The sequence below is a fragment of the Pseudophryne corroboree genome, chromosome 10 (genome assembly GCF_028390025.1).
Source record: "Pseudophryne corroboree isolate aPseCor3 chromosome 10, aPseCor3.hap2, whole genome shotgun sequence".
Lineage (NCBI taxonomy): Eukaryota > Metazoa > Chordata > Amphibia > Anura > Myobatrachidae > Pseudophryne > Pseudophryne corroboree.
In genome coordinates this window covers 223437643-223465148 of record NC_086453.1, presented here as the reverse complement: position 1 = coordinate 223465148, position 27506 = coordinate 223437643, and the positions used below count along the sequence as shown (strand labels likewise).

The 27506-nt window shown below is 47.1% G+C and overlaps 1 protein-coding gene across 3 annotated transcripts in view; it reads right to left on the bottom strand.

Annotated features, from left to right (window-relative positions):
• Nucleotides 1-27506, bottom strand: part of SLC2A5 (solute carrier family 2 member 5) — a 197924-nt gene that overhangs the window by 104508 nt on the left and 65910 nt on the right. For all 3 annotated transcript variants that reach the window (XM_063943103.1, XM_063943102.1, XM_063943104.1), the window contains exons 3-5: nucleotides 22444-22604; nucleotides 18567-18691; nucleotides 3142-3294 (exon numbers count right to left, since the gene is read on the bottom strand). In XM_063943103.1, the coding sequence (XP_063799173.1) occupies nucleotides 3142-3294; nucleotides 18567-18691; nucleotides 22444-22604 (439 nt within the window). The remainder of the gene's footprint in view (nucleotides 1-3141; nucleotides 3295-18566; nucleotides 18692-22443; nucleotides 22605-27506) is intronic.

The following is a 27506-nucleotide window of genomic DNA, read 5'->3' as shown; positions in this document are numbered from 1 at the left end:
AAAAAAAAAATGCGTGGGGTCCCCCCTCCTAAGCAAAACCAGCCTCGGGCTCTTTGAAGCGGTCCTGGTTGCCAAAATATGGGAAACAAAATGACAGGGGTTCCCCCATATTTCATCAACCAGCACCGGGCTCTGCGCCGGGTCCTGTTTCAAAAAATACGGGGGACAAAAAGCGTAGGGGTCCCCTATATTTTTTAAACCAGCACCGGGCTCCACTAGTCAGGTACATAATGCCACAGCCGGTGGACACTTTTATAGTGGTCCCGGCGGCCCTGGCATTACATACCCAACTAGTCACTCCTGGCCGGGGTACCCTGGAGTGGGAACCCCTTAAATCAAGGGGTACCCCCCTCCAGCCACCCAAGGGCCAGGGGTGAAGCCCGAGGCTGTCCCCACCCATCCAAGGGCGGCGGATGGGGGGCTGATAGCCTTTTCAAAAAAAAATTTGAATATTGTTTTTAGTAGCAGTACTACAAGTCCCAGCAAGCCTCCCCCGCAAGCTGGTACTTGGAGAACCACAAGTACCAGCATGCAGTGGAAAACCGGGCCCGCTGGAACCTGTAGTACTACTACTAAAAAAATACCTCCAAAAAAACAGGACACACACACCGTAACAGTATAAGTTTATTACATACATGCACACCTCCAAACATACATACTTACCTATGTTCCCACGAGGCTCGGTCCTCTTCTCCATGTAGAATCCTCAGGGTACCTGTGAATAAATTTATACTCACATAATCCAGGGTATCTTGTTTTCTTTGTATAATCCACGTACTTAGCAAAACAAAAAAACGGAAACCCGACCACGCACTGAAAGGGGTCCCATGTTTACACATGGGACCCCTTTCCCCGACAGCCAGGACCCCCCCTGACTCCTGTCAAAGAGGGTCCCTTCAGCCAATCAGGGAGCGCCACGTCATGGCACACTCCTGATTGGCTGTGTGCTCCTGTAGTGTCTGTGAGGCAGCACACGGCAGAGATACAATGTTGCGCCTATGCGCTCCATTGTATCCAATGGTGGAAACTTTGCGGTCAGCGGTTGACCGAAAGTAACCTCACCGCTGACCGCAAAGTTCCCACCATTGGATACAATGGAGCGCATAGGCGCTACATTGTATCTCTGCCGTGTGCTGCCTCACAGACACTACAGGAGCACACAGCCAATCAGGAGAGTGCCACGACGTGGCGCTCCCTGATTGGCTGAAGGGACCCTCTTTGACAGGAGTCAAGGGGGGTCCTGGCAGTCGGGGAAAGGGGTCCCATGTGTAAACATGGGACCCCTTTCAGTGCGTGGTCGGGTTTCCATTTTTTTGTTTTGCCAAGTACGTGGATTATACAAAGAAAACAAGATACCCTAGATTATGTGAGTATAAATTTATTCACAGGTACCCTGAGGATTCTACATGGAGAAGAGGACTGAGCCTCGTGGGAACATAGGTAAGTATGTATGTTTGGAGGTGTGCATGTATGTAATAAACTTATACTGTCACGGTGTGTGTGTCCTGTTTTTTGGGGGGGTATTTTTTTAGTAGTAGTACTACAGGTACCAGCGGGCCCGGTTTTCCACCGCATGCTGGTACTTGTGGTTCTCCAAGTACCAGCTTGCGGGGGAGGCTTGCTGGGACTTGTAGTACTGCTACTAAAAACAATATTCACATTTTTTCAAAAGGCTATCAGCCCCCCATCCACCGCCCTTGGATGGGGGGACAGCCTCGGGCTTCACCCCTGGCCCTTGGGTGGCTGGAGGGGGGGTACCCCTTGATTTAAGGGGTTCCCACTCCTCCAGGGTACCCCGGCCAGGGGTGACTTTTTGGGTATGTAATGCCAGGGCCACCGGGACCACTATAAAAGTGCCCCCCGGCTGTGGCATTATGTACCTGACTAGTGGAGCCCGGTGCTGGTTTAAAAAATATAGGGGACCCCTACGCTTTTTGTCCCCCGTATTTTTTGAACCAGGACCAGGCGCAGACCCCGGTGCTGGTTGATGAAATATGGGGGAACCGCTGTCATTTTCCCCCCCATATTTTGTCAACCAGGACCGGCTCAAAGAGCCCGAGGCTGGTTTTGCTTAGGAGGGGGGACCCCACGCATTTATTTATTTTTTTATTTTACATCATTTCCCACCCATTCCCACTGATAACCATGCACGGATATCATGGATCCGTGCATGACTATCAGAACACGGTAAAAAAAAGCAGGTCTGTTTTAAAACTGCTTTTTTTTACGATTTGTATTTTTTCACGGCAGTATTTGGCTATTGCCGGCAGTGTTTGTGAAATACAAAATTTAGTAAATCACCGAGTTCTATCAAATAACAGGCATATTTGACCGATGGTGTATTCATTCGGACTTTTTTCTTTGACTTCAAAAAAAATACGAATGCCCTCATCACTGCCGAGATTTGTGTTTAGTAAATTCCCGAGATGACACTTTGAAGAAAAAACACCAAAGGCCCTCATTCCGAGTTGTTCGCTCGGTAATTTTCTTCGCATCGCAGCGATTTTCCGCAAACTGCGCATGCGCAATGTTCGCACTGCGACTGCGCCAAGTAAATTTGCTAAGATGTTTGGTAATTTACTCACGGCATTACGAGGTTTTTTCTTCGTTCTGGTTATCGGAGTGTGATTGACAGGAATTGGGTGTTTCTGGGCGGAAACTGGCCGTTTTATGGGAGTGTGTGAAAAAACGCTGCCGTTTCTGGGAAAAAAGCGGGAGTGGCTGGAGAAATGGGGGAGTGTCTGGGCGAACGCTGGGTGTGTTTGTGACGTCAAACCAGGAACGAAACTGACTGAACTGATCGCAGTGGCAGAGTAAGTCCCAAGCTACTCAGGAACTGCTAAGAAATGTCTATTCGCAATTTTGAGAATCTTTCGTTCGCAATTTTGCTAAGCTAAGATTCACTCCCAGTAGGCGGCGGCTTAGCGTGTGCAATGCTGCTAAAAGCAGCTTGCGAGCGAACAACTCGGAATGAGGGCCCAAATCGGTCAAAATCGGGAGCTTAGTAAATATACCCCATGGAGTTAAAAAAAAAATGCTTCCATTATATTATGCCTTAATAACTTAGCACAATGCTATAAGGATATATTGATAAATACTGATACATAGTAATAATGATTTCTTTATATAAGAGTATCCCACCTTTTGTATTTCCAAGGATGAAACGGATTCCAAAGATCTGTGCCATAAGAATACCAATAGTGATCAATAGTTGGGGCATCACACCAATGCCTCCACGAAGATTTTTAGGGGACATTTCACCGAGGTACATTGGGACAACATTGGAGGAGAGACCTACGACAGATACATTCACAATTAATGGTTCTTCTAATGAGATAATAGTGGGTATCCTGTAAACATACAGTAATTCTGAAATTAACTGAAGTCATGTTTAAAATTATTTGTAACTAGATGAAGTACCCGGCATTGCTTGGGTTTAACTCTTCAAGTTGTTAACTTATCAATGAGTTGGATCCAACAAAAAATTTTTTTTTATAATTTGCAGCTTAGCAGCTCTTCCAAAACATCCATGAGGTGGCTGCCCGGTGTCTTTTTTTTGTTTTTTGTTTTTGTAATGTCGCTAGTAGCCATAATGTCCATCTTTCTTTTCTTTTAAATTTTATAATCACTTTTACATTGCGAGATGGGTTTAAAGTTTTCCATCTGTTATCAATGTTGCTATTCCATAGCTTTTGGGTACAAAATATTTTTTTGTCTTCTCCCCCCCATTTCTGTCAGTTATTTAGTTAACTGATTTATGGTTATTTCAGTCAGTTACTGTCTTTCAGGTCATTGATGTATTGTTATTTCTGTCAGTTATTACGGTTCATTAAAGTTTTCCTCCAAATACACACAGTGTAAGGTCCAGTACAGGCACACCGCGTCAATGGTCTGCACAGTGTACATCAATGGGATGTCCAACCAGGACCACAACCCCCTAGTATGACTTCTGGGATCCAATGTGGAATTTTGGTCCAAATTACATCCAGCATTTACTTACACAGATGCATTCAATATCCAATTAGTAACCGATTGGTCTGGATCGGTTTATAACGTGTTCAGGTTGACACCACTGACATCCTCTGACGAAACCGCTACATTATATTTGCAGAAAAACGCATAAGGAGACTTATCCGGACCCTGAACTCCCTCTCCAGCATCTATTCAGGCTGATTGACATTTTATCCAGCAGCAGCCAACTTGGATCCATTAGCAATACACACCGGCCAGCACCTATGAAAAATGGAGCTACCTGCCCCCGCTCCCTCCACATCTGACAGCTGTGAAAGTACTTTGCAGATATCCCAAGACACCAATAGCCACATGAGGATGAGCAAGGTAAAACGGAGAGTTAACCTGGGGCACTTTCTTCACACTCCCGCCGTGATTAACAACAATCAGGGGATTTACTCCGGAGAAATGTATTGAACAGAGGTGGAGTGTAACGCTGTAGCAGCAATTGGACAAAACACAGCGTCCTCCCTCTGCCACTCTGTTCATACTGCCAGAGCTGGCCCTAACCAATATGATGCCCTAGGCAAGATTTTGGCTGGTGCCCCCTAGCACCACCGCTGGTTCCACCTCTGACCTTGCACCTCTTTCCCAGCACCATCACCCCTCACCCATAGCAGTCCTTATTTTGGTGTTTGTACCCCCTATACTTCAAATAGGAACAGCTCGCACATTTGGCGCACAGCCCAAAAAGGGATGTGTTTTTGCTGGCAAGGGGCATGGCCACACAATAGTAACCCCAATTCCAATTACGCCACACAGTACTACAACTTTATTCACATTTGATCATGCGATAGTGTCCATAATTCATATTACATACCACAGTAATATCACTTTACCTTATAAACGTTACTCCTCACAGTAGAGCCCCTTATTCACATTGTATCACACCGAATTGCTCCTTATTCACATTACACCACACCCTATTGCTCTTTATTCACATTAGACGACACAGTAGTGCCCTTTCTATACGCAACGCCACATAGTAGAGCACCTTATACACATAATGCCATACATTAGTAATGCATTTATACACATAATTCCACACAGTAATGCCCCTTACACATATGAGACACCTTATTAAAGTCCTTATTGTCACGATCCTGACTGTAGTTCTCGTATTTGGTGACTTACCCCTGCCATCTGTCCTGGATCCTGTGTCTTTTTACTCACTGAGTTAAACAGCTTGTCAGCAATATGAGTTTTCCTGAGTTCTCTGCCTGAAAGGTAATAGTTAATTAGCTCCACCTGTGGTGATCTCCTGTGTGAGGCTGAATTCAGTAATCTGAAGTTTAGGCCTAAAAGCCAGCATCTTATGTTTTGCAGAAGTTCAGGCTTCAGTGTTCTCTCGGCCTGCTAGGCCTCATTCTACATCACAGCCTAGTCTAGAGTACTCACATGACAGTGACTGTTCACCTGACCCAGAGTTGTCCAATCCTCTGCCAGCCTGAGACTCTCTGCATCACCTAATCCTGCTCACCAATCACCAAGGACCAGGAAGTATAAGTTAGGAGACTGAGTTGGAAACTGGGCCAGTTCCTCGTGTCACACACAGCTCTGTGTGAGCCTTAAAGCTGAGCTCCCTAAAGGTAACCTTTGTACTTTAGTTCCTGTGGAAACTCTGTTCCCTTGTTACCCCGTTTGGTTTACTTTTGTGTTGCCACTGATATTCACTATTTCCACGAGTCTCAATGTAAAGGCACAGCTGCAGTGGTTCATCTTAAAGGCACAGTACTGTATTCCATAGTCTCAACTGAAAACCACAACTGCCGTGTTTCATCTTTACTGCTGTTGTAGTTGTGATCTCCAGAGCTCCCGTATCCCTGTGGCTTCCATGCCTCCAAGAACCTCCGTGCCTCAGCACCTCCGTGCCTCAGCACCATCGTGCCTCAGCACCTCCGTGCCTCAGCACCACCGCGCCTCAGCATCTCAGTGCCTCAGCATCTCCGTGCCTCAGCACCACCGTGCCTCAGCACCTCCGTGCCTCAGCACTTCCGTGCCTCCAAGCACCTCAGTGTCTCCAGGCACTTCTGCACCTACAAGCACCTCAGTGCCTCCAAGCACCTCAGTGCCTCCAAACACCTCAGTGCCTCCAGGCACTTCTCCACCTCATTGCCTCCAAGCACCTCAGTGCCTCCAAGCACATCAGTGCCTCCTAGCACCTCAGTGCCTCCAAACACCCAGTGCTCACAAGCGTAGTTGGTGTCTCCAGCATCCGGTACTCCTTAATTCATTCCTCAGCACCTTTTCAAGTTCTGTCTTTCAGGAGACCTCCAGCATCCATACGTGCTTCCTGTCTGCCGACCAAATCCTGCATGAGGAAAACCTAGATTCGGCCATCTCTGCTGCGGTTCCTCTTCCCGGTCACCGGAAGAAACCCCAAGCCCACAACACTCCCAAACCAGGTCAGTGAAAGTATTCACATAGTCCTCCAGTCGCCCGCACAGACTTCACTAACACCGGGTTCACAAAACCACAGTCATGACAGTAGGAACTGGCCTCATGGACCCGGCCGAAAGTGTTTGTCTGATGCAGGACCTCCTAAGCAATATTGCAGGACGCTTGGAGGGTTTGGAGTCGACTCAGCATCAATTGGCACAGTGTCTGCAGCGGAATTCGTTCTCCAGAGATTCTCAGACCTTCTGCACTAAGACTCCTGACCAACTGCAGGTTTTCTACCAGATGTTATTACAGTTACAAGAACTTTTGTCTAGTATTCTTTCTGTGATGCCTGATCTCTTCAGGAATACTACCAACGTTGTTGAACCTGTTTTGTCCCATCCAGTTAATAAAGTCTCTTTCTCTGTGCAAGGAAAAGTTGTTCATCAGAGCTATCCACGGCCCAAGCTCTCTGAAGCTGAACGTCAGCGGCGTAGGGAGCTACACCTCTGTCTTTACTGTGGAAATTCCGGTCATTTTGTTAAAGACTGCATTCTTCGCAAGCCAGGGAATGATGACAAATCTCAGTATCATGGTGCTCATGTCTACAAGTCGTTCACAGTAGCCGATCCTGCTACTGCTGACGGGGGTATCAAGAAGGCTACTCTGAAAGAGACTCAAATTTATGACTGGGGTCCGGTGATTAAAAGACCTTATCCCAAGTTGGGTGTCCAGAGAAGAATGTTCAAGCCATTTAGAGTCACAGAGGAGTCCGTGTCTACAGCCCAAGGAGGGGCGTCCGTGTCTACAGCCCAAGGAGGGGCGTCCGTGTCTACAGGCCAAGGAGGGGCGTCCGTGTCTACAGCCCAAGGAGGGGCATCCGTGTCTTCAGCCCCAGTGAGGGGTTCAGAGTGTCCAGCCCCAGGAGGGGGTTCTTCAGAGTGTCCAGCCCCAGGAGGGGGTTCTTCAGAGTGTCCAGCCCCAGGAGGGCGTTCTTCAGAGTGTCCAGCCCCAGGAGGGGGTTCTTCAGAGTGTCCAGCCCCAGGAGGGGGTTCTTCAGAGTGTCCAGCCCCAGGAGGAGGTTCTTCAGAGTGTCCAGCCCCGTGAAGTGGGGGCTCTTGCCTCAGCCCAGCCCCGTGAAGTTGGGGCTCTTGCCTCAGCCCAGCCCCGTGAAGAGGGGGCTCTTGCCTCAGCCCAGCTCCGTGAAGAGGGGGCTCTTGCCTCAGCCCAGCCCCGTGAAGAGGGGGCTCCTGCCTTAGTTCAGCCCAGTGAAGAAAGGGCTCCTGCCGGTCCAGCAATATTCCAGGCTCAGCCTGGTCAGTCCATCCCGGTTCCAGCCGGTCCAGCAATACTCCAGGCCCTGCCTGGTCAGTCCGTCCCGGTTCCATCCGGTCCAGCGATACTCCAGGACCAGCCTGGTCAGTCTCCTTTGGCTCCAGCCAATTCAAGCGTCCTCGGATCCAATCCAGTCCTACTCGTCCAGCCAAAGATTTCTCCAGTTTCAGTCTGTTCAAGCTCATCTGGACTCAAACCGATTCCAAGCATTGGCTCGAGTAAAGAACTTTTGACAGTTGGTCACAGTAAAGGACTTCTACCATCTAGTTCTGAAATTAGACTTCAGTCTGTCTCTGATTCTGTTTCCTCATCTTCCAGCATTGAGTCCATAGCTTCTGCAGGGAAAACTAATACCTCTTCTCATCAATGTCAGAATAATTCTGCTGTAGCCACCAAAGTCAAGAAAAATACCAAGGCTATTGACCTTATGTCTGAATGTGTACCTCAGTCTAATGTTTCAGTGGCATCTGTTTCCATGAGTCCAATTTCATCCTCCACTCAGTCTTCAGAACATTCAGCCAATGCTCCGTTTTTTGACCCATCGCTTTCTGAGCAAGATAATGCCTTGATGAACCAATACCTTAAGAATTTCAGTGATGCCAAGAATTGGAAAACAGTACAAAGACAACAGCCTGTGGATTTAAGAATTGGTTATGTTTCCATTGATTCCACTCCAAATTCCTTGTGTTGTTCAGAACTTGTTAATGCAGCTTACAAAACGGATGTAGTTACTCCCAAAGACGACTGGTATCTTCCAATAGACTTGGACTCAGACTCTGAATTTGATCCAGTTTATGATGCTACTCCTTTCCTGGGAGGTCCCATTCGTTCCTGTTATGCTTTAACGCATGAAGAGGTTCCAGAATTACCAAAAAACTCTACAGGTCTCTGTATGAAAAGTCCTCGTTATAGAACAAGATTTAATTTAAGCCTCAGTGGAGTGCTAGCTTCAAAAGCACAATCTTCTCGTATTACTAATCTAGGAAAGGAACCTTCTACAGTTTATTCCTCAGTCCTTTCAGATGAAGGAAATTCCAGTTTTGTCAATGATGGATGGTCTACCTGTTCAGAAGATGAAGATCAGGAAGACTTTTGAAGAATTCAGCTTAAGTTTTGTTTCTGGACCTTCTGGTTTCCACTTTTCTGAATCTTTGTGTACAAGTTATTCATCAAGTTCCTCTAAGACCAAAGATGGGTGTACGGAGTCCACCCTTGAAGAGGGGGGTACTGTCACGATCCTGACTGTAGTTCTCGTATTTGGTGACTTACCCCTGCCATCTGTCCTGGATCCTGTGCCTTTTTACTCACTGAGTTAAACAGCTTGTCAGCACTATGAGTTTTCCTGAGTTCTCTGCCTGAAAGGTAATAGTTAATTAGCTCCACCTGTGGTGATCTCCTGTGTGAGGCTGAATTCAGTAATCTGAAGTTTAGGCCTAAAAGCCAGCATCTTATGTTTTGCAGAAGTTCAGGCTTCAGTGTTCTCTCGGCCTGCTAGGCCTCATTCTACATCACAGCCTAGTCTAGAGTACTCACATGACAGTGACTGTTCGCCTGACCCAGAGTTGTCCAATCCTCTGCCAGCCTGAGACTCTCTGCATCACCTAATCCTGCTCACCAATCACCAAGGACCAGGAAGTATAAGTTGGGAGACTGAGTTGGAAACTGGGCCAGTTCCTTGTGTCACACACAGCTCTGTGTGAGCCTTAAAGCTGAGCTCCCTAAAGGTAACCTTTGTACTTTAGTTCCTGTGGAAACTCTGTTCCCTTGTTACCCCGTTTGGTTTACTTTTGTGTTGCCACTGATATTCACTATTTCCACGAGTCTCAATGTAAAGGCACAGCTGCAGTGGTTCATCTTAAAGGCACAGTACTGTATTCCATAGTCTCAACTGAAAACCACAACTGCCGTGTTTCATCTTTACTGCTGTTGTAGTTGTGATCTCCAGAGCTCCCGTATCCCTGTGGCTTCCGTGCCTCCAAGAACCTCAGTGTCTCAGCACCTCCGTGCCTCAGCACCTCCGTGCCTCAGCACCACCGTGCCTCAGCACCTCCTTGCCTCAGCACCCCCGCGCCTCAGCACCTCCGTGCCTCAGCATCTCCGTGCCTCAGTACCACCGTGCCTCAGCACCTCCGTGCCTCAGCACTTCCGTGCCTCCAAGCACCTCAGTGTCTCCAGGCACTTCTGCACCTACAAGCACCTCAGTGCCTCCAGGCACTTCTGCACCTCAGTGCCTCCAAGCACCTCAGTGCCTCCTAGCACCTCAGTGCCTCCAAACACCCAGTGCTCACAAGCGTAGTTGGTGTCTCCAGCATCCGGTACTCCTTAATTCATTCCTCAGCACCTTTTCAAGTTCTGTCTTTCAGGAGACCTCCAGCATCCATACGTGCTTCCTGTCTGCCGACCAAATCCTGCATGAGGAAAACCTAGATTCGGCCATCTCTGCTGCGGTTCCTCTTCCCGGTCAGCGGAAGAAACCCCGAGCCCACAACACTCCCAAACCAGGTCAGTGAAAGTATTCACATAGTCCTCCAGTCGCCCGCACATACTTCACTAACACCGGGTTCACAAAACCACAGTCATGACAGTTATAAACATAATGCGCCGCACATTATGACAACCTTTATTAATGCCCTTTTACACATAATATCCCTTACACATATGCCGCACATTATTAATGTCCTTATACACATAATGACAGACATAGAGCCACCCACACATTTTCTGCACATTATTAGTGCCCCTTTACACATAATGACACACATACAGTAGTACCCTGTTACACATATGCCGCACATTATTACTGCCCTTATACACATAATGACACACAGTGCCCCTTACACATATGTTGCACATTATTAATGCATTTTTACATGACACACATAATGCTCCTTACACATATTCTGAACACTACTGCACAACCAACCCACTCACATGCACACAGCACTCACACTGCTACTAACACTGTGACCTCTGCCTCTACTTGGATACAGATGTGTCCTCATAAATCTTGCCTCAATGCTAACATCGGGCACCTTTTTTTATGAAAATGCACCTTATTTGCATTGCTATGTGGCTAGGATGCACAAGCAGCTTCTGCTGATTAAAATGATATGCAGCATGCCTATATACTGTTATGAGCCACGGCAGTGGCTCATTCCTGTTTTGCATTTTGGTTATTTATTTTATGTTTTACTTCTGTTTCTGTTCCCTCGGCTTTTGTGGGTTCCGGTGTCCACCCTTAAGGAGAGGGTACTGTTATGAACCACAAGCAGTGATTCATTCCTGTTCACCTTCTGTTCATGTATTTTATGTTATAGTTCTCTTGCAGGCCAGGATTTCCTTTGTTCTGGTTTAGAAGACTCTTGTTGGCCGCTGGTGGTTAGTCTATGTAATTGTAGCCTGTTTCCATGTGTTTAGCCTCACCTGTCTGTTAATTGCACCTGTCAGTTTGGAGTCGTGCTGCAGGGCAGCTGCATGACATAATTAATTAGGGTCCCTGCTGTGATTGGAGGAATTCCTTGTTATATTCTCCCTCACTGCCTGACACAGACGCCGGGGATAGCTTCTGTCTAGCTGCTTCTGGCCTTGAAGCATTCCTGTCCAGGAGGCCTGTGTCTGATCCAATGTCTGATCCAGTGTCTGATCCAGTGTCTGATCCAGTGTCTGATCCAGTATCCTGCCTTGAAGCATTCCTGTCCAGAGTCCTGTGTCTGATCCAGTATCCTGCTTCTTAGTGTCCACTGGTCTGTCGTTTGAAATTCTGCCTGTCCTCCGGTCCTGAGAGCCTGTGTCAGCTACTTTGGGGGTTCCTGTCCTTTTACCAGTATTCGTACCGGTTTCGTGAGTAGCGGCTTCGCCGCGTCCCTCGGCCTAGGCCGTAGCTATCTGTTGCTTTTGCTTTGGATTTTCTGCAGAGGGTTCTGTGTATGCTGTCACCACCGGTACACAACAGTATTGTGTCGGCGTGTGGACAGCATTTCCTTTGTTGTTGTTTATCCTGGCGGCTGTGCCGCACATACTTTAATTAAGTTCTGTAGCACCCCTAACTGGGTACTTCCTTCTCTAGTTAGAGGTTCCCCTTATCATTGCCCCATCTCAGTGTACGCCTTGTCTCCAACTAAGACCGGGGGGCATCGGAGTTGGGCAGACATAATCCGCCCTTCATACGCGGCTGCCGTGGGCCCAAGAAACCATAGTCACGCAGGCGTAGGCTGACAACAAGGGTGAGACAACGGAGTTAGGGATCCTTGGGGGTGCTGCCGAGCTCCGTTTATCTATTGCAGCATTACATTCCTGTACTTGGGGCTCATCTGCCCAGTTCCAGGAGTACCAAGTACAGTGAACGTAACATTATCACCGGCCAATACAACAAAAAAGAAACAAAGCTAAATAGTAGTTTATTTTTCTTTTTTGGCCCAGTCCAGTGTCCTGTCTAGAATCCAGTCCTGTCTAGAGTCCAGTGTGCAGAACCCAGTCCAGTCTTGTCTTGTCTAGTTCAAAATCCGGTCCAGTCTTGTCTTGTCTAGTTCAAAATCCAGACCAGTCTTGTCTAGTCTAGTCTTGTCTTGTCTAGTCTGAAGTCCTTCTATGCCTACTATGCAAGCCCTGCAGGCATCTCTCTCAGCCCTGAACTCTGTTTTCAGTGCTTTGAAACCTGAGCGGCTGGAAGTTTTGCAGCAATCCTTAAAGCAACTGCAAAACCTTCTGACCAAGATTTTACTTATCTTGCCAGAAGTTGTTGAGAGTACATCTATCTCTAAAGAGACTCTTGCTCACAATATTGTGACAAGAAAATCCTCAGGTTTTGTTGGAGAGAAAAGGTTTAAAAGTTTTCTGCGGCCCAGGCTCTCAGAAGAGGAGCGTCTGCGTCGCAGAAACTTAAATTTATGCCTATATTGTGGGGGTTTAGGCCACTATCTGCAGACCTGTGAGTTGCGCAAGCCAAAGTGTGGCGACAAGTCCTGCCCTCTAGCCAAGTTGAGTCAGGATTCAAGACCTCCTCCTGTCTCTACTGTGGCAGAGGTACTTGTCACACAACCCACACAAAAAAACACTCTGTCCTATAATTGGGGTCCTTGGGCTAGGGTGTCCCATTATAGATTTAGGAACCAAAGGAGAATGTTTCTCTCCTCTCTTAATTTTCCTGTTGAATCAGAGTTGCAAACCCCAGTAGTGGAATCCCTGAGTCCTGAAGCGGTGCCAGATGTTCAGAGTCCTGGAGCGGTGCCAGATGCTCGGAGTCCTGGAGCGGTGCCAGATGCTCGGAATCCTGGAGCGGTGCCAGATGCTCGGAGTCCTGGAGCGGTGCCAGATGCTCGGAGTCCTGGAGCGGTGCCAGATGCTTGGAGTCCTGGAGCGGTGCCAGATGCTCAGAGTCCTGGAGCGGTGCCAGATGCTCAAGGCCTAGGAGCGGGGCCCGATGCTCAGGGCCTAGGAGCGGTGCCCAATGCTCAGGGCCGAAGAGGGGCATTGGATTTAATAGCTCAGGTGTCAATACCAGAAGGGGACTCAGAAGCTGTTACCCCAGGTAGGGACTTGAAAAGCGCAACCCCAGAAAGGGTATCTAAAACCATAGTTCTAGAAAGGGAACTCAAGAAGTAAAACCCCAGAAGGGATCTTTGAAGTAATATCCCCAAGTGGGTTCTCGTGAGACACAGCCCCAGAGAAGGGTCTAGAGGTCGCTATCCCAGGAAAGGACTCAAGAGGCATAGCTTTAGTGGAGGTTCTGAAGGTCATAGCTTCAGCAAAAGTCCCGGAGGTCATAATCCCAAGAGAAGTCTCGATAATTATCAACTCAGAGAGGGAGGCCGACGGTCCGCTCCCAGAGAGGGAGGCCGACGGTCCGCTCCCAGAGAGGGAGGCCGGCGGTCCGGTCCCAGTAAAAGAATCCGAGGTGCTGACCCCAGCGGGGTCCCCGAAGGCCACTGCCCCAGCGGGGTCCCCGAAGGCCACTGCCCCAGTGGGGTCCCCAAAGGCCACTGCCCCAGCGGGGTTCCCGAAGGCCACTGCCCCAGCGGGGTTCCCGAAGGCCACTGCCCCAGCGGGGTTCCCGAAGGCCACTGCCCCAGCGGGGTTCCCGAGGGCCAATGCCCCAGAGGGGGTTCCGAGGGCCACAGCCCCGAGTAAGGTCAGTAGTGACAAGGTCCTAGCAATGCACTCCAGTCAGTCAGATGGGGACGAAGCAGATCCTGACTCTTTTGCTATCTCAACGTCTATAGTCTTTGATGGGGACTTAGTCCAATTTTTTCACTAACCAAACACTACTACACCATTTTGTTGTCTAGACCATTTCTGAGCATCACTTCAGAGAACCTTGTGCTCTATCTGATATATTCCTTTAGAGGGGAGACTTTTGAGTGGGCGTCCAACTTAATGAAAACTGAAGATCCCATTCTTCAGGATCCCCCGGCATTCAGTGATGCAGTTAATAAGAGATATGGTTCCAAAGAAATTGGTTCAGGTTCCTCTAGGTCACCCGTCTTATCTGCTGAGAGTCCACCGTATACTTTAAACTCGGCACAAAAACCTCAGCCCATTGATTGGACTGCAGGATGTGCTTTTCTGTCTTCTAGTAGTAGTACTTTGCCTAAAAGTTCAGCTCCCAAGGTTAAGAAACCAATCTCTGGATTGAATCCAGCCTTGCTGGAAGGTACCATCAGTTCAGACAATGGGCCTAATTCTGAGTTGATCGCAGCATCAAATTTGTTAGCAGTTGGGCAAAACCATGTGCACTGCAGGAGGGGCAGATATAACATGTGCAGAGAGAGTTAGATTTGGGTGTGGTGTGTTCAAACTAAAATCTAAATTGCAGTGTAAAAATAAAGCAGCCATTATTTACCCTGCACAGAAACAAAATAACCCACCCGAATCTAGCTCTCTATGCAAATGTTATATCTGCCCCCCTGCAGTGCACATGGTTTTGCCCAATTGCTAACAAACTTGCTGCTGCGATCAACTCAGAATTACCCCCAATGTTTGGGGAATTACCTTGGTCAGACCTCAAGAACCTTGTAAAAAAAAAAAGAAGAAAAAGAAATAATTATTGACTCTTGCCTTGTTAAAAAAAAAAAGAAAAAAAAAAGATTTTTTTCCTTGTCTTGTATCCAGTGGCCACCGTCAAGGGGTGTGTGTGTCACTGTTACAAGCTGTTCCCACAGCTTGTTTCTGTTTCTTGTCATTGGGGGTCATTCCGAGTTGTTCGCACGCAAGCTGCTTTTAGCAGCTTTACACACGCTAAGCCGCCGCCTACTGGGAGTGAATCTTAGCTTCTTAAAATTGCGAACGAATGATTCTCTAAATTGCGACCACACACCTCTTAGCAGTTTCTGAGTAGCTCCAGACTTACTCGGCATCTGCGATCAGTTCAGTGCTTGTCGTTCCTGGTTTGACGTCACAAACACACCCAGCGTTCGCCCAGACACTCCTCCGTTTCTCCAGCCACTCCCGCGTTTTTCCCAGAAACGGTAGCGTTTTTTCGCACACACCCATAAAACGGCCTGTTTCCGCCCAGAAACACCCACTTCCTGTCAATCACACTCCGATCACCAGAACGAAGAAAAAACCTCGTAATGCCGTGAGTAAAATTCCTAACTGCATAGCAAATTTACTTGGCGCAGTCGCAGTGCGGACATTGCGCATGCGCATTAGCGACTAATCGCTCCGTTGCGAGAAAAAAATACCGAGCGAACAACTCGGAATGACCCCCATTGTCTGTTTGTTCCAGTGTCAGGTTTTTTAGTGTATCCCTTGTTTTGGAAAATCTGAATTTTGCGGTCCGTTGACCCCTCCTCGAGGGGGGGGGGGCTACTGTTATGAGCCACGGCAGTGGCTCATTCCTGTTTTGCATTTTGGTTATGTATTTTATGTTTTACTTCTGTTTCTGTTCACTTGGCTTTTCTGGGTTCCGGTGTCCACCCTTAAGGAGAGGGTACTGTTATGAACCACAAGCAGTGGTTCATTCCTGTTCACCTTCTGTTCATGTATTTTATGTTATAGTTCTCTTGCAGGCCAGGATTTCCTTTGCTCTGATTTAGAAGACTCTTGTTGGCTGCCGGTGGTGAGTCTGTGTAATTGCAGCCTGTCAGTTAATTGCACCTGTCTCACCTGTCTGTTAATTGCACCTGTCAGTTTGGAGTCGTGCAGCAGGGAAGCTGCATGACATAATTAATTAGGGTCCCTGCTGTGATTGGAGGAATTCCTTGTTATATTCTCCCTCACTGCCTGACACAGACGCCGGTGATAGCTTCTGTCTAGCTGCTTCCGGCCTTGAAGCATTCCTGTACAGGAGGCCTGTGTCTGATCCAGTGTCTGATCCAGTATCCTGCCTTGAAGCATTCCTGTCCAGGAGTCCTGTGGCTTTGCCTGTGTCTGATCCAGTATCCTGCTTCTTAGTGTCCACTGGTCTGTCGTTTGGAATTCTGCCTGTCCTCCGGTCCTGAGAGCCTGTGTCAGCTACTTTGGGGGTTCCTGTCCTTTTGCCAGTATTCATACCGGTTTCGTGAGTAGCGGCTTCGCCGCGTCCCTCGGCCTAGGCCGTAGCTATCTGTTGCTTTTGCTTTGGATTTTCTGCAGAGGGTTCTGCGTATGCTGTCACCGCCGATACACAACAGTTTTGTGTCGGAGTGTGGACAGCATTTCCTTTGCTGTTGTTTATCCTGGCGGCTGTGCCGCACATACTTTATTTAAGTTCTGTAGCACCCCTAACTGGGTACTGCCTTCTCTAGTTAGATGTTCCCCTTGTCATCGCCCCATCTCAGTCTACGCCTTGTCTCCAACTAAGACCAGGGAGCATCGGAGTTGGGCAGACATAATCCGCCCTTCAAACGCGGCTGCCGTGGGCCCAAGAAACCATAGTCACGCAGGCGTAGGCTGACAACGAGGGTGAGACAACGGAGTTAGGGATCCTTGGGGGTGCTGCCGAGCTCCGTTTATCTATTGCAGCATTACGTTCCTGTACTTGGGGCTCATCTGCCCAGTTCCAGGAGTACCAAGTACAGTGAACGTAACATATACTGTGTGAGACTGTGGCTGTATCTGCATATGAAATGCTACACACAGAATACAGGCATGCCACATATCATTTTAATCAGCAGAAGCTGCTGATGCCCCAGGGCATATCAAATGCCCTAGGCAATTGCCTAGTTTGCCTATGCCTATGGCCGGCTCTGCATACTGCCCATTCATAATATTGGAGGTGAGCATGCTTCAATGACATTACAGGCTCCACTGATTATTTAGTTGATTACTTTCTTTCTACAAGTGCTATTTAACCATTAAGGGACATTGGCTGATGGCTGAATTCTTTATATTACATTTTACTGGATTTTAAACATTTGCTTCATATGAAACAAATCCTGGAGGAAAGGATTTAAGGTATTATCAAATGTTATTGTTATATTTTTATATTGCTGTTTTTATTTGTTTGTGATTTCTAGCACAGTTTATTAGTAAATGAATTTAGCTATTTTATCCTTGATATCACAGTATATTCAAGTTGGGAGCCGCCAGATAATTAATCTAACTGTTGCTCAAGGTTGGTGGCCTTCAAACACTAGGGTTATCTATGTGATAGTGGGCTGCTGGGACCAGAGATCGATCGCCTGCTCTGGTCTCCACAGCCTACACACTACAATGTTGGTCGTCTGGATAGCAGTCGGGTCTCCTAGATTTTAAGCCAGTTTGGAAATCAGGAGACCCAACAGGCGAGCGGGATTAGGTGTGCCTGTCAGTCGGCGGACGGTACACACTTGTCCAATTCAGGCAAACCCATCGGTTGGGAGTCGGATCTCCCAGGAATTCGACAAGTGTACACCCAGCTTTAGGGTGGGTACACACTAGAACAGTTTCAGGACAATTTGCCGTATTGGAACAACAAATTGTCTACATCATCTAGTGTGTATGCACAATTGCACACTCCTGCAGCTTGCAAGAAACATTGTCTGGTCAGCCGTGCTGCATAACCAATCAGACAATTTTGTATGCCTGGCCGCTCAGTATAATGAAGTGCAGAAAAAGGTATCAAGTCAGTCAGTCATTCATTACATCGTGTAGTGTTTACGGCCACTGTCACATGGTCTGGGCCGAAGGGAATTTGGCACTACCATCAGGACCATCGGGTGTGTACCCACCCTAAAGAAGCCAAAAAACATAAAGACAAACAGACTAGTGACACACAGAGAAAACAGGAGATTAAGCTGTCAGGCAAATGACTGCAGACATTTTCAGGGAGCAGTAAACTAAGATAAAGGAACATTATTGAATCAGGGAGAGCTATGGATGTAGAAACAATGTGGAAGGGAGGGAGAGGAAAACCAACCAGTGCCAGAGGATTAGATAAGAAATTAGATAGAGGATAAAGATGCAATAAAGAATGATTATCAAAAAGTGCCAGGAATGGGCACACTGGGGTAAGAGTCATGGGGATGGGGTGATAGCTGTGTACTGTATCTCTATCAACTTTAGTGTCCCAACAGTTTTTGTTAATAAATGTTTATATATTCACAGTGTTGCCCTATACATACAGTATATCACTACAGGTGGTTAAACTAATGGGGTCACATGTTCAGCTTACAGGGTCAGTATGCGCATCTCCTACCAATTTTCACTCCATTTAGTATGGCATATGCCGCACAAGCCTAATGGGAAATTTGCCACTGGATTCAGCGCACTTTTGTAAAGTTCGGTAATGAATGCCCAGTACCATTCAATTGCCTGCACTACAAACCCATGGCTCACAGATATCTGTGGTGCAACAAATGAGTCTATTAATATTTGACTATGTTTAACTCCACTTCCAGCCTTATACAGTATATGTACACGCACACGTGTGGTGGATTCTTTACCTGCACAAATTCCTATCACCAGCCGACAGGCAATGATGACCTCAAAAGATTTGGCCAGAACACTTGTCCCCATTAAAATCGCCGGGACAATGGAGAAGATGTTGTTCAGCAGCAGCGTGCCTTTCCTGAGAATACAGAAGTTATGTCTATGAGGAATCTGCATCCTGTGTAAGGGGTGCTAAGGAAGGGGGTTCTGGTACATGTGGGATAATTCTACACCTCATCAGACAGTTACATATCCTAATCCTGTCCCACAACGACATGCCCATGAAAAGATTGATAATTAAATATGTCAGCTGCATTTCTTATACAAGACGGTTCCAGTAGTGACTGCTGTATTATAGTGGCATGGAGACAACCTGATCATTGGGAATATAAGGTCCATTAAGGACATGTTATATCTGTAATGTCCCAAAGCTTTGCTGTTTCCAGTAAAGCTACATTTCTTCCTTTTGAATGTCAGTTGCAGTATAAATATAATAAGATTTTGTTTCTGCAAGATCCTATTATTAATATTATATGGCATCATATCTCCAGTGCAATATATTCAGAAGTCAAAGCAATCTCTTGCCAAGGTTGTAAAGATATTACCACAGATCACTATTCAGTATAACTTATGGACAGAGGCCTACTTGCCCACAAGATAGGCTAGACAAGGTCGTGTGAGTGGCTACAGGCTGATCTTTTGTTATTTATTTCACTATCGCTGCTGTCTTGAGAATTGTTTCATTCAGCAAAGCCAGCCCTGCTACAGTTCCCTATTTCCACAATATTTTTTCATGTGATCGCCTTCACAGCTGATACCTGGAGTGCAAGACAGACAACCTGACTTTTCTCACAATCTAGCTTTGTGTCATGGAATTTAAAGTAGGCACATGTAGGGCAAGCCACCTGCTTGTCACTGGTTAGTGAATACAGGGGAATTGTGAAAGGGGCTAGTAATGTTTAGGAGGGGAGATCAAAAGACTCTATTGCACCAGGACTTATTGTATTAGTATGTATAGTTTTTTACCCCAATTTGAAGTGTATCTGATATTTATGTATCTTAACAGGAGTGCTGCTTCTAATATTATATATAGACCATAAAAAAGAAGATTATAGCGTCTGATTCTGGACTGGTGCACTGAACAGAAGAAATGTGTTTTAAAATTTACCTTTTATTATTCAATGTTAAAAACATTTGATTCATGTACCATCATAAGTCAGAACAGCAAAATATTGGTTAAAATATTATACAAGTGAATAAAGAGAAGAATCTGTGTATTAAAAAATCAATTGTGCTTCCAATTTGTGTCCTTCTCCTTTATTGTTCAAATTCAGTGTGACATTGCCCATCCCAGATACTCTGTTGAGGATACATTCCTCCAGTGTTATGGTTGACTGTTGTGTGTCATTAATCGGGGTATTCTCAATAATTCCAGGGGGAGTTGAAATTCTGCTAGTAATGTTTAACCCAACTGTTTTATTCTAATATTAGTGTGTAGCGCTGTATGCTTGACTCACTAGATCAGGAGGTTAGGAGGTAGGTGTACTCTAGCCATGGTTATAGGGGGTCATTCCGAGTTGATCATAGCTGTGCAAAATTTAGCACAGCTACGATCATCTTGCCTGACATGCGGGGGGACGCCCAGCACAGGGCTAGTCCGCCCCGCATGTCAGTGCCGCCCCCCCCCCCCCCCGCAGAAGTGCAAAGGCATTGCACAGCGGCGATGCCTTTGCACATCAAGAGTAGCTCCCAACTAGCGCAGCTTTAGCGTGCTGGCTGGGAGCTACTCGTTGCTCACCAGCCCACAGCGGCTGCGTGTGACTTCACGCAGCCGCCGTGGCCCGCCCCCCCAACGGTGCGGCCACTTTTGCAATGGCCGGACCGCGCCCCCTAAACGGTGGCTTAATGCCGCCGTCCATCCCCCTCCCGCCCAGTGACCGCCTCTGCCTCAGAGGCGATTGCTAGGCAATGACGGCTGGCATGCACCGGCGCACTGCAGCGCCGGCGCATGCGCAGTTCCGACCCGATCGCTGCGCTGCTAGAAACTGCAGTGAGCGATCAGGTCGGAGTGTCCCCCATGGTACCATAAATCTCAATACAACCCAGTCTCTTGACATAATGATATACACATGTATAATACTTGACTGAAACAACATACAAGAGAAGAACAGATACAGACCAAGGCATATCCATAACAAAATGACATGGGTGGGAGCATCATGATAGGAGAAGGAGGGAAGGGGAGTAGGCATGGCCAAGCAACAAGGGTGGGGGCCTCAAAGGGAATGCCATATCAGGGGGAGGGTTATGCCTGGAAGAGGCAGAGGGTGACAGGAGAGAGAGGATGATGGGGAGATAGTGATACAGAGGAGAGGCAGTGGGTGATGGCGAGAGGTAGTGGGAGACATGGAGAGGCAGGGGGTGACAGTAGAGGGTTGCAGTGAGAATTAGTGGGTGACACCAGGGAATGGGTGACAAGTGGAGGTAGTGGGTGATGGCAGGAAATTGGTGACGGGGAGAGGCAGTGGGTGACAGTAGATAGAGGTGATGGGGAGAGATAGTGGGAGATGGAGAGGCAGTGGGTGATGGGGAAAGGTAGTTGGTGACAGGGTGAATGTGATGGGGAGAGGCAGTAAGTGAGAGGGTGACAGGGAGAAGCAGCAGGTGATAGCGAGATGGTGACAGGAGAGAGAGATGATGGGCAGAGATAGAGGGAAACCATTGTCTAATTACCCCACACCCCTAATGTAAAACCTTATCTAATGACCACCCCCATTGATGCAGACCAAAATCTAATGACCCCTTCTCTAATACAAACCATAGTTTAATAACCCAACCCCCTCCCAATGCAGGCCATAGTCTATTTAATAAACCCCCCCCCCTCAAATCCCTTATGTAGACCGGTTTTATTACCCCCACCCCGATATAAACAACCCCTCCCCTAATGCAGGCCTCTGTTTAATGATTCCCCCCCCCCCGATGCATACTCTAACGATCCCCAACCACCTTTAATGCTGACCCCTGTATTGAGGTTGCAGGTGATGAGACAAAAGATGTAGGGGTCCCCCGTATTTTTAAAACCAGCACCAGGCTCCACTAATGCCACAGCCGGGGGACACTTTTATATAGGTCCCTGCGGCCGTGGCATTACCCCCCCAACCAGTCACCCCTGGTCGGGGTTCCCTGGAGGAGTGGGGACCCCTTAAATCAAGGGTTCTCCCCCTCCAGGGCACCCAAGGGCCAGGGGTGAAGGCCGAGGCTGTCCCCCCCCCCCCCCCCCCCCCCCCCCATCCGTGGGCGGTGGATGGGAGGCTGATAGCCATAAGAGTGTTAAAAATATATATATTGTTTTTTGTTGTGGAACTACAAGGCCCAGCAAGCCTCCCCCGCTTGCTGGTACTTGGAGAACCTCAAGTACCAGCATGCGGGGAAATAATGGGCTCACTGGTACCTGTAGTTCTACAACAACATAAAATACCCAAATAAAAACACAACACACACACCGTGACAGTAAAATTTTATTAAAACACACGTACACACTCACACATACTTACTTACATCCCACGCCGGTCGCGTCCACTTGTCCAGTAGAATCCAATAGGGATACCTGTAAAAATTAGAGAAAGATTACTTACCTACATCCCACGCCGGTCACGTCCACTTGTCCAGTAGAATCCAAAGGGGTACCTGTAAAAATGAACCTCAACCCTGCTTCCACCACTGGATAAAGATTACTTATTTAACAACCAAACAAGGTAAGTACTTTTTGCATATGCATAAGAGTCAATAATCTGGGAAAATCTTTAAAGACTAGGACTGTCGCTGGAAATGACTAAATAATGGAATGAATGACATCACACTTAAAACCTTGTGAAATACTGTTATACTTACCTGCCAATTTTCATGACCAGGGGTCCTACCATTAACGACCCAAAGAATCCACCCAGGGGATACAAAGAGACAGTAAGAGACCAGAGCACAGTCTCTAGGCTTTCACTGAGGATAGAGCCGTAACGTTCCAGGTATGTTTCATTGTAAAAGTTTTTCATAAACTAAAAAAGGATTAAACACACAGACAAGTTATGGAAAATGAATGTATAGTTCAACAATTGTTTTGGATCAAATGAGTAAGAGATGCTTTATTATGGGAGCATTCATTCAACAGGAAAAATTACTATCCTATAGAACTGCTACTTTCTAAATCTCCACTGGGTGGTGCTGATGTTCTGTAAAATAGTGTTACCCTAAAAGCACCTCAAAGTTTCAAATCAGTTAACCTTTGAGTATAGATTATTGCTTCTTTCAATTAAAACTAAAGGTATCCTATACAAGCAGTGAAGACCATTCTGCTCCAGATGCTCTGTTTTGAAAGATGGACAACTATTCCAAATATCGAGCAGGGTGAGGTTAAATCTATAATCCCCTGACCCGTCAACTCAAACCCATGTGCTTAAAACTATTCAAAAGTACTGATTGGCTCTTCTAACCTTTTATTATTATTATTATTATTATTATTATTATTATTATTATTATTATTATTATTATTATTATTATTATTATCATCTCTTATTTATATGGAGCCACATGGGATCCGCAGAGCTTATTACAGAGTACATAAACAAATGATCAAAACAAGAAAAAAGCACTTACAGTTTCATAGGCAAAGAGGGGGGTGGGGGAGGTTGTTCCAGTTTCCTGGAAGCCCCCCTCCTTTTGGCAAGTGGCTCAAGTTAGCAATGGTATCTCTAATACAAGTACTAGAGCTACTGCCACATTGTGCAGTTTAAAGGTGCATACACACTGGGCGTTTTTCACTGTGCCCAGTGATATTCACGGGGGGTGAACCACATTCCACAGTAGGAGACTGTGGAAAGGGGTTCACTCGGCTGGAGAAACAGCCCGATGGACGACGGAGGCCAGCGATGATGTGAGTGCGCGCATCAGCGCTCATCGCCCAGCCATACACAATGGTCGAGTTTGAGCTCGAAGTAGCTCAAAATGCCAAAAGTTAGATACTTTGAGCTCAAAATCGGCTAGTGTGTATGGGCCTTTTGGGACAGAGTTGAGCTGCATGCCCAATGGTAGCAGCTTCTTCTACCAAGTTTGCTGTGTGTGTTTCTCTTTTTTCTTTAGCCCAGGTAAGACGCATCTGACGTTGTTTCTTGTTCAGGAGCGGCTTGACAAGAGGAATACGACATTTGAAGCCAATGTCCAGGATCCGTCTGTGTGTGGTGGCTCTTGATGCACTAACTTCAGCCTCAGTCCACTCCTTGTGACGCTCCTTCACACTTTTGAATGTCCTTTTCCTGACAAGAAAAAAAGAACTGGTCTGTTGCTCAGTGGTCCAAAGTCCTCTTTTCTGATGAGACCAAATTTTGCATCTCATTTGGAAACCAAGGTCCCAGAGTATGGAGGAAGAATGGAGAGGCTCACAATCCAAGATGCTTGAAGACCAGTGTGAAGTTTCCACAGTCTGTGTTGATTTCGGGAGCCATGTCATCTGCTGGTGTTGGTCCACTGTGCTTTATTAAGTCCAGCGTCAACGCAGCCGTCTACCAGGACATTTTAGAGCACTTCATGCTTCCTTCAGCAGACAGGCATTATGGAGATGCTGACTTCATTTTCCAGCAGGACTTGGCACCTGCCCACACTGCCAAAAGTACCAAAACCTGGTTCAATGACCGTGGGATTACTGTACTGGATTAGCCAGCAAACTCACCTGTCCTGAACCCCATAGAGAATCTATGGGGCATTTCCAAGAGAAAGATGAGAGACATGAGACCGAACAATGCAGAAGAGCTGAAGGCCGCTATTGAAGCATCCTGGTCTTCCATAACACCTCAGCAGTGCCACAGGCTGATAGAATCCATGCCACGCCGCATTGAGGCAGTAATTCATGCAAAAAGGGCCCAAACTAAGTACTGAGTACATATGCATGATTATACTTTTAAGAGGGCTGACATTTCTGTATTTAAAATCCTTTTTTTATTGATTTTATGTAATAATAGGATTTTAATACCTACCGGTAAATCCTTTTCTCCTAGTCCGTAGAGGATGCTGGGGTCCACTTCAGTACCATGGGGTATAGACGGTTCCGCAGGAGCCATGGGCACTTTAAGACTTTTCAAGGGTGTGAACTGGCTCCTCCCTCTATGTCCCTCCACCAGACCTCAGTTATAGGAACTGTGCCCAGGGAGACGGACATTTCGAGGAAAGGATTTACTTTTATACTAATGGTGAGATTCATACCAGCTCACACCTCAACCATGCTGCACAACATGGCATTCAACATGACACATGCCACCAGGCATGAACCATTTACAGCAACCATGCTGAAAACAAATGAAACACAACTTGTGTAACTATAAAGAACAAACTGCAGGTAAAGTACGCACTGGGTCGGGTGCCCAGCATCCTCTATGGACTAGGAGAAAAGGATTTACCGGTAGGTATTAAAATCCTATTTTCTCATACGTCTTAGAGGATGCTGGGGTCCACTTCAGTACCATGGAGGTATACCAAAGCTCCAGTACGGTCGGGAGAGTGCGGATGACCCTGCAGTACCGATTGACCGAACTTGAGTTCCTCATCTTCCAAGGTGTTATAAAATTTAGCAAATGTGTTTGACCCTGACCAAGTAGCTGCTCGGCAAAGTTGTAAAGCCGAGATGCCCCGGGCAGCCGCCCAGGATGAGCCCACTTTCCTAGTAGAATGGGCCTTCACCGGCTTCGGAACCGGCAAGCCTGCCATAGAATGAGCGTGCTGAATTGTCCCTCTGATCCAGCGCGCAATAGTCTGCTTAGAAGTAGGACACCCAATCTTGCTGGGAGCATACAGGACAAACAGAGCCTTTGTTTTCCGTAATCGAGCTGTTCTTGTGACATAAATCTTCAAAGCTCTTACCACATCTAGAGACTGTGACTCAGTGAAAGTGTCAGTAGCTACTGGCACCACAATAGGTTGGTTTATGTGGAAGGACGAAACCATCTTTGGAAGAAATTGTTGACGAGTTCTTAACTCTGCCCTATCTTCATGGAAGATCAGGTAAGGGCTCTTGTGAGACAAGGCCCCCAACTCAGACACCCGCCTTGCGGATGCCAAGGCCAAAAGCATCACCACTTTCCAAGTGAGAAACTTCAATTCTATCTCCTGCAGGGGTTCAAACCAATCTGATTGAAGGAACTGCAACACCACATTAAGATCCCATGGTGCCACTGGAGGCACAAATGGAGGCTGGATGTGCAGAACCCCTTTCACGAACGTCTGAACTTCTGGAAAGGAGGCCAATTGTTTTTGAAAGAAAACTGATAAGGCCGAAATCTGGACCTTGATTGACCCCAATATAAGGCCCGCATCCACACCAGCCTGCAGAAAATGGAGAAAACGTCCCAACTCAAACTCTTCCGTAGGAGCCTTCTTGGATTCACACCAAGACACATATTTTCTCCAAATATGGTGGTAATGTTTAGACGTTACTCCTTTCCTGGCCTGAATAAGAGTGGGGATGACTTCCTTGGGAATACCCTTTCGGGATAGGATCCGACGCTCAACAGCCATGCCGTCAAACGTAGCCGCGGTAAGTCTTGATACACACACGGGCCCTACTGTAGTAGATCCTCTCGAGGAGGAAGAGGCCGAGGATCTTCTATGAGCAACTCCTGAAGATCTGGATACCAAGCCCTCTTTGGCCAGTCTGGGGCAATGAAGATTGCTCAAACTCTTGTTCTTATTATTATTTTGAGAACTTTTGGAATCAGTAGAAGTGGAGGGAAAACATATACCGACCGAAACACCCACTGGGTCACCAGTGCATCCACTGCTATTGCTTGAGGGTCTCTCGACCTGGAACAATATCTCTGAAGCTTCTTGTTTAGACGAGATGCCATCATGTCTACATGAGGAACTCTCCACAGACTTGTCACCTCTGCGAAGACTTCTTGGTGGAGGCCCCACTCTCCTGGATGGAGATCGTGTCTGCTGAGGAAGTCTGCTTCCCAGTTGTCCACTCCCAGAATGAAAATTGCTGACAGAGCTCTAACATGTCTTTCTGCCCAGAGGAGAATCCTTGTCACCTCTGCCATTGCCGCTCTGCTTTTCGTTCCGCCTTGCCTGTTTATGTACGCGACTGCTGTTACATTGTCCGACTAGATCTGCACGGGATCTTGAAGAAAATGTACCGCTTGTAGAAGGCCATTGTAAATGGCTCTCAATTCCAGAACGTTTATGTGAAGGCAGGCTTCCTGACTTGACCATTTTCCTTGGAAGCTTTACCCCTGTGTGACAGCTCCCCAGCCTCGGAGACTTGCATCCGTGGTAATTAGGACCCAGTCGTGAATCCCAAACCTGCGTCCCTCTAGTAGGTGAGAACTGTGTAGCCACCACAGGAGCGAAATCCTGGCTTTGGGGGACAGGATTATTTTCTGGTGCATGTGTAGGTGGGATCCGGACCACTTGTCCAACAGGTCCCACTGGAATACTCTGGCATAAAATCGGCCAAACTGTATGGCCTCGTAGGCAGCTACTATTTTCCCCAACAACCAAATGCATTGATAGATCGACACGCTTGTTGGTTTCAATATTTGTTTGACCATTTTCTGGATTTCCAGAGCCTTTTCCACTGGAAGAAATACTCTCCATACTTCTGTGTCCAGAATCATCGCTAAAAAGGACAATCTTGTCGTCGGTTGCAACTGCGACTTTGGAAAATTCATGATCCAACCGTGTAGTTGGAGTATTGACAGGGAGAGTGCGATGTTCTGCACCAACTGTTCCCTGGATCTCGCTTTTATCAGGAGATCGTCCAGATAAGGAATTATATTGACTCCTTTTTAACGAAGGAGGACCATCATCTCCGCCATCACCTTCGTGAATACCCTCGGTGCCGTGGAGAGTCCGAATGGCAACATCTGAAACTGGTAATGGCAATCCTGTACTGTGAATCTCAGATAAGCTTG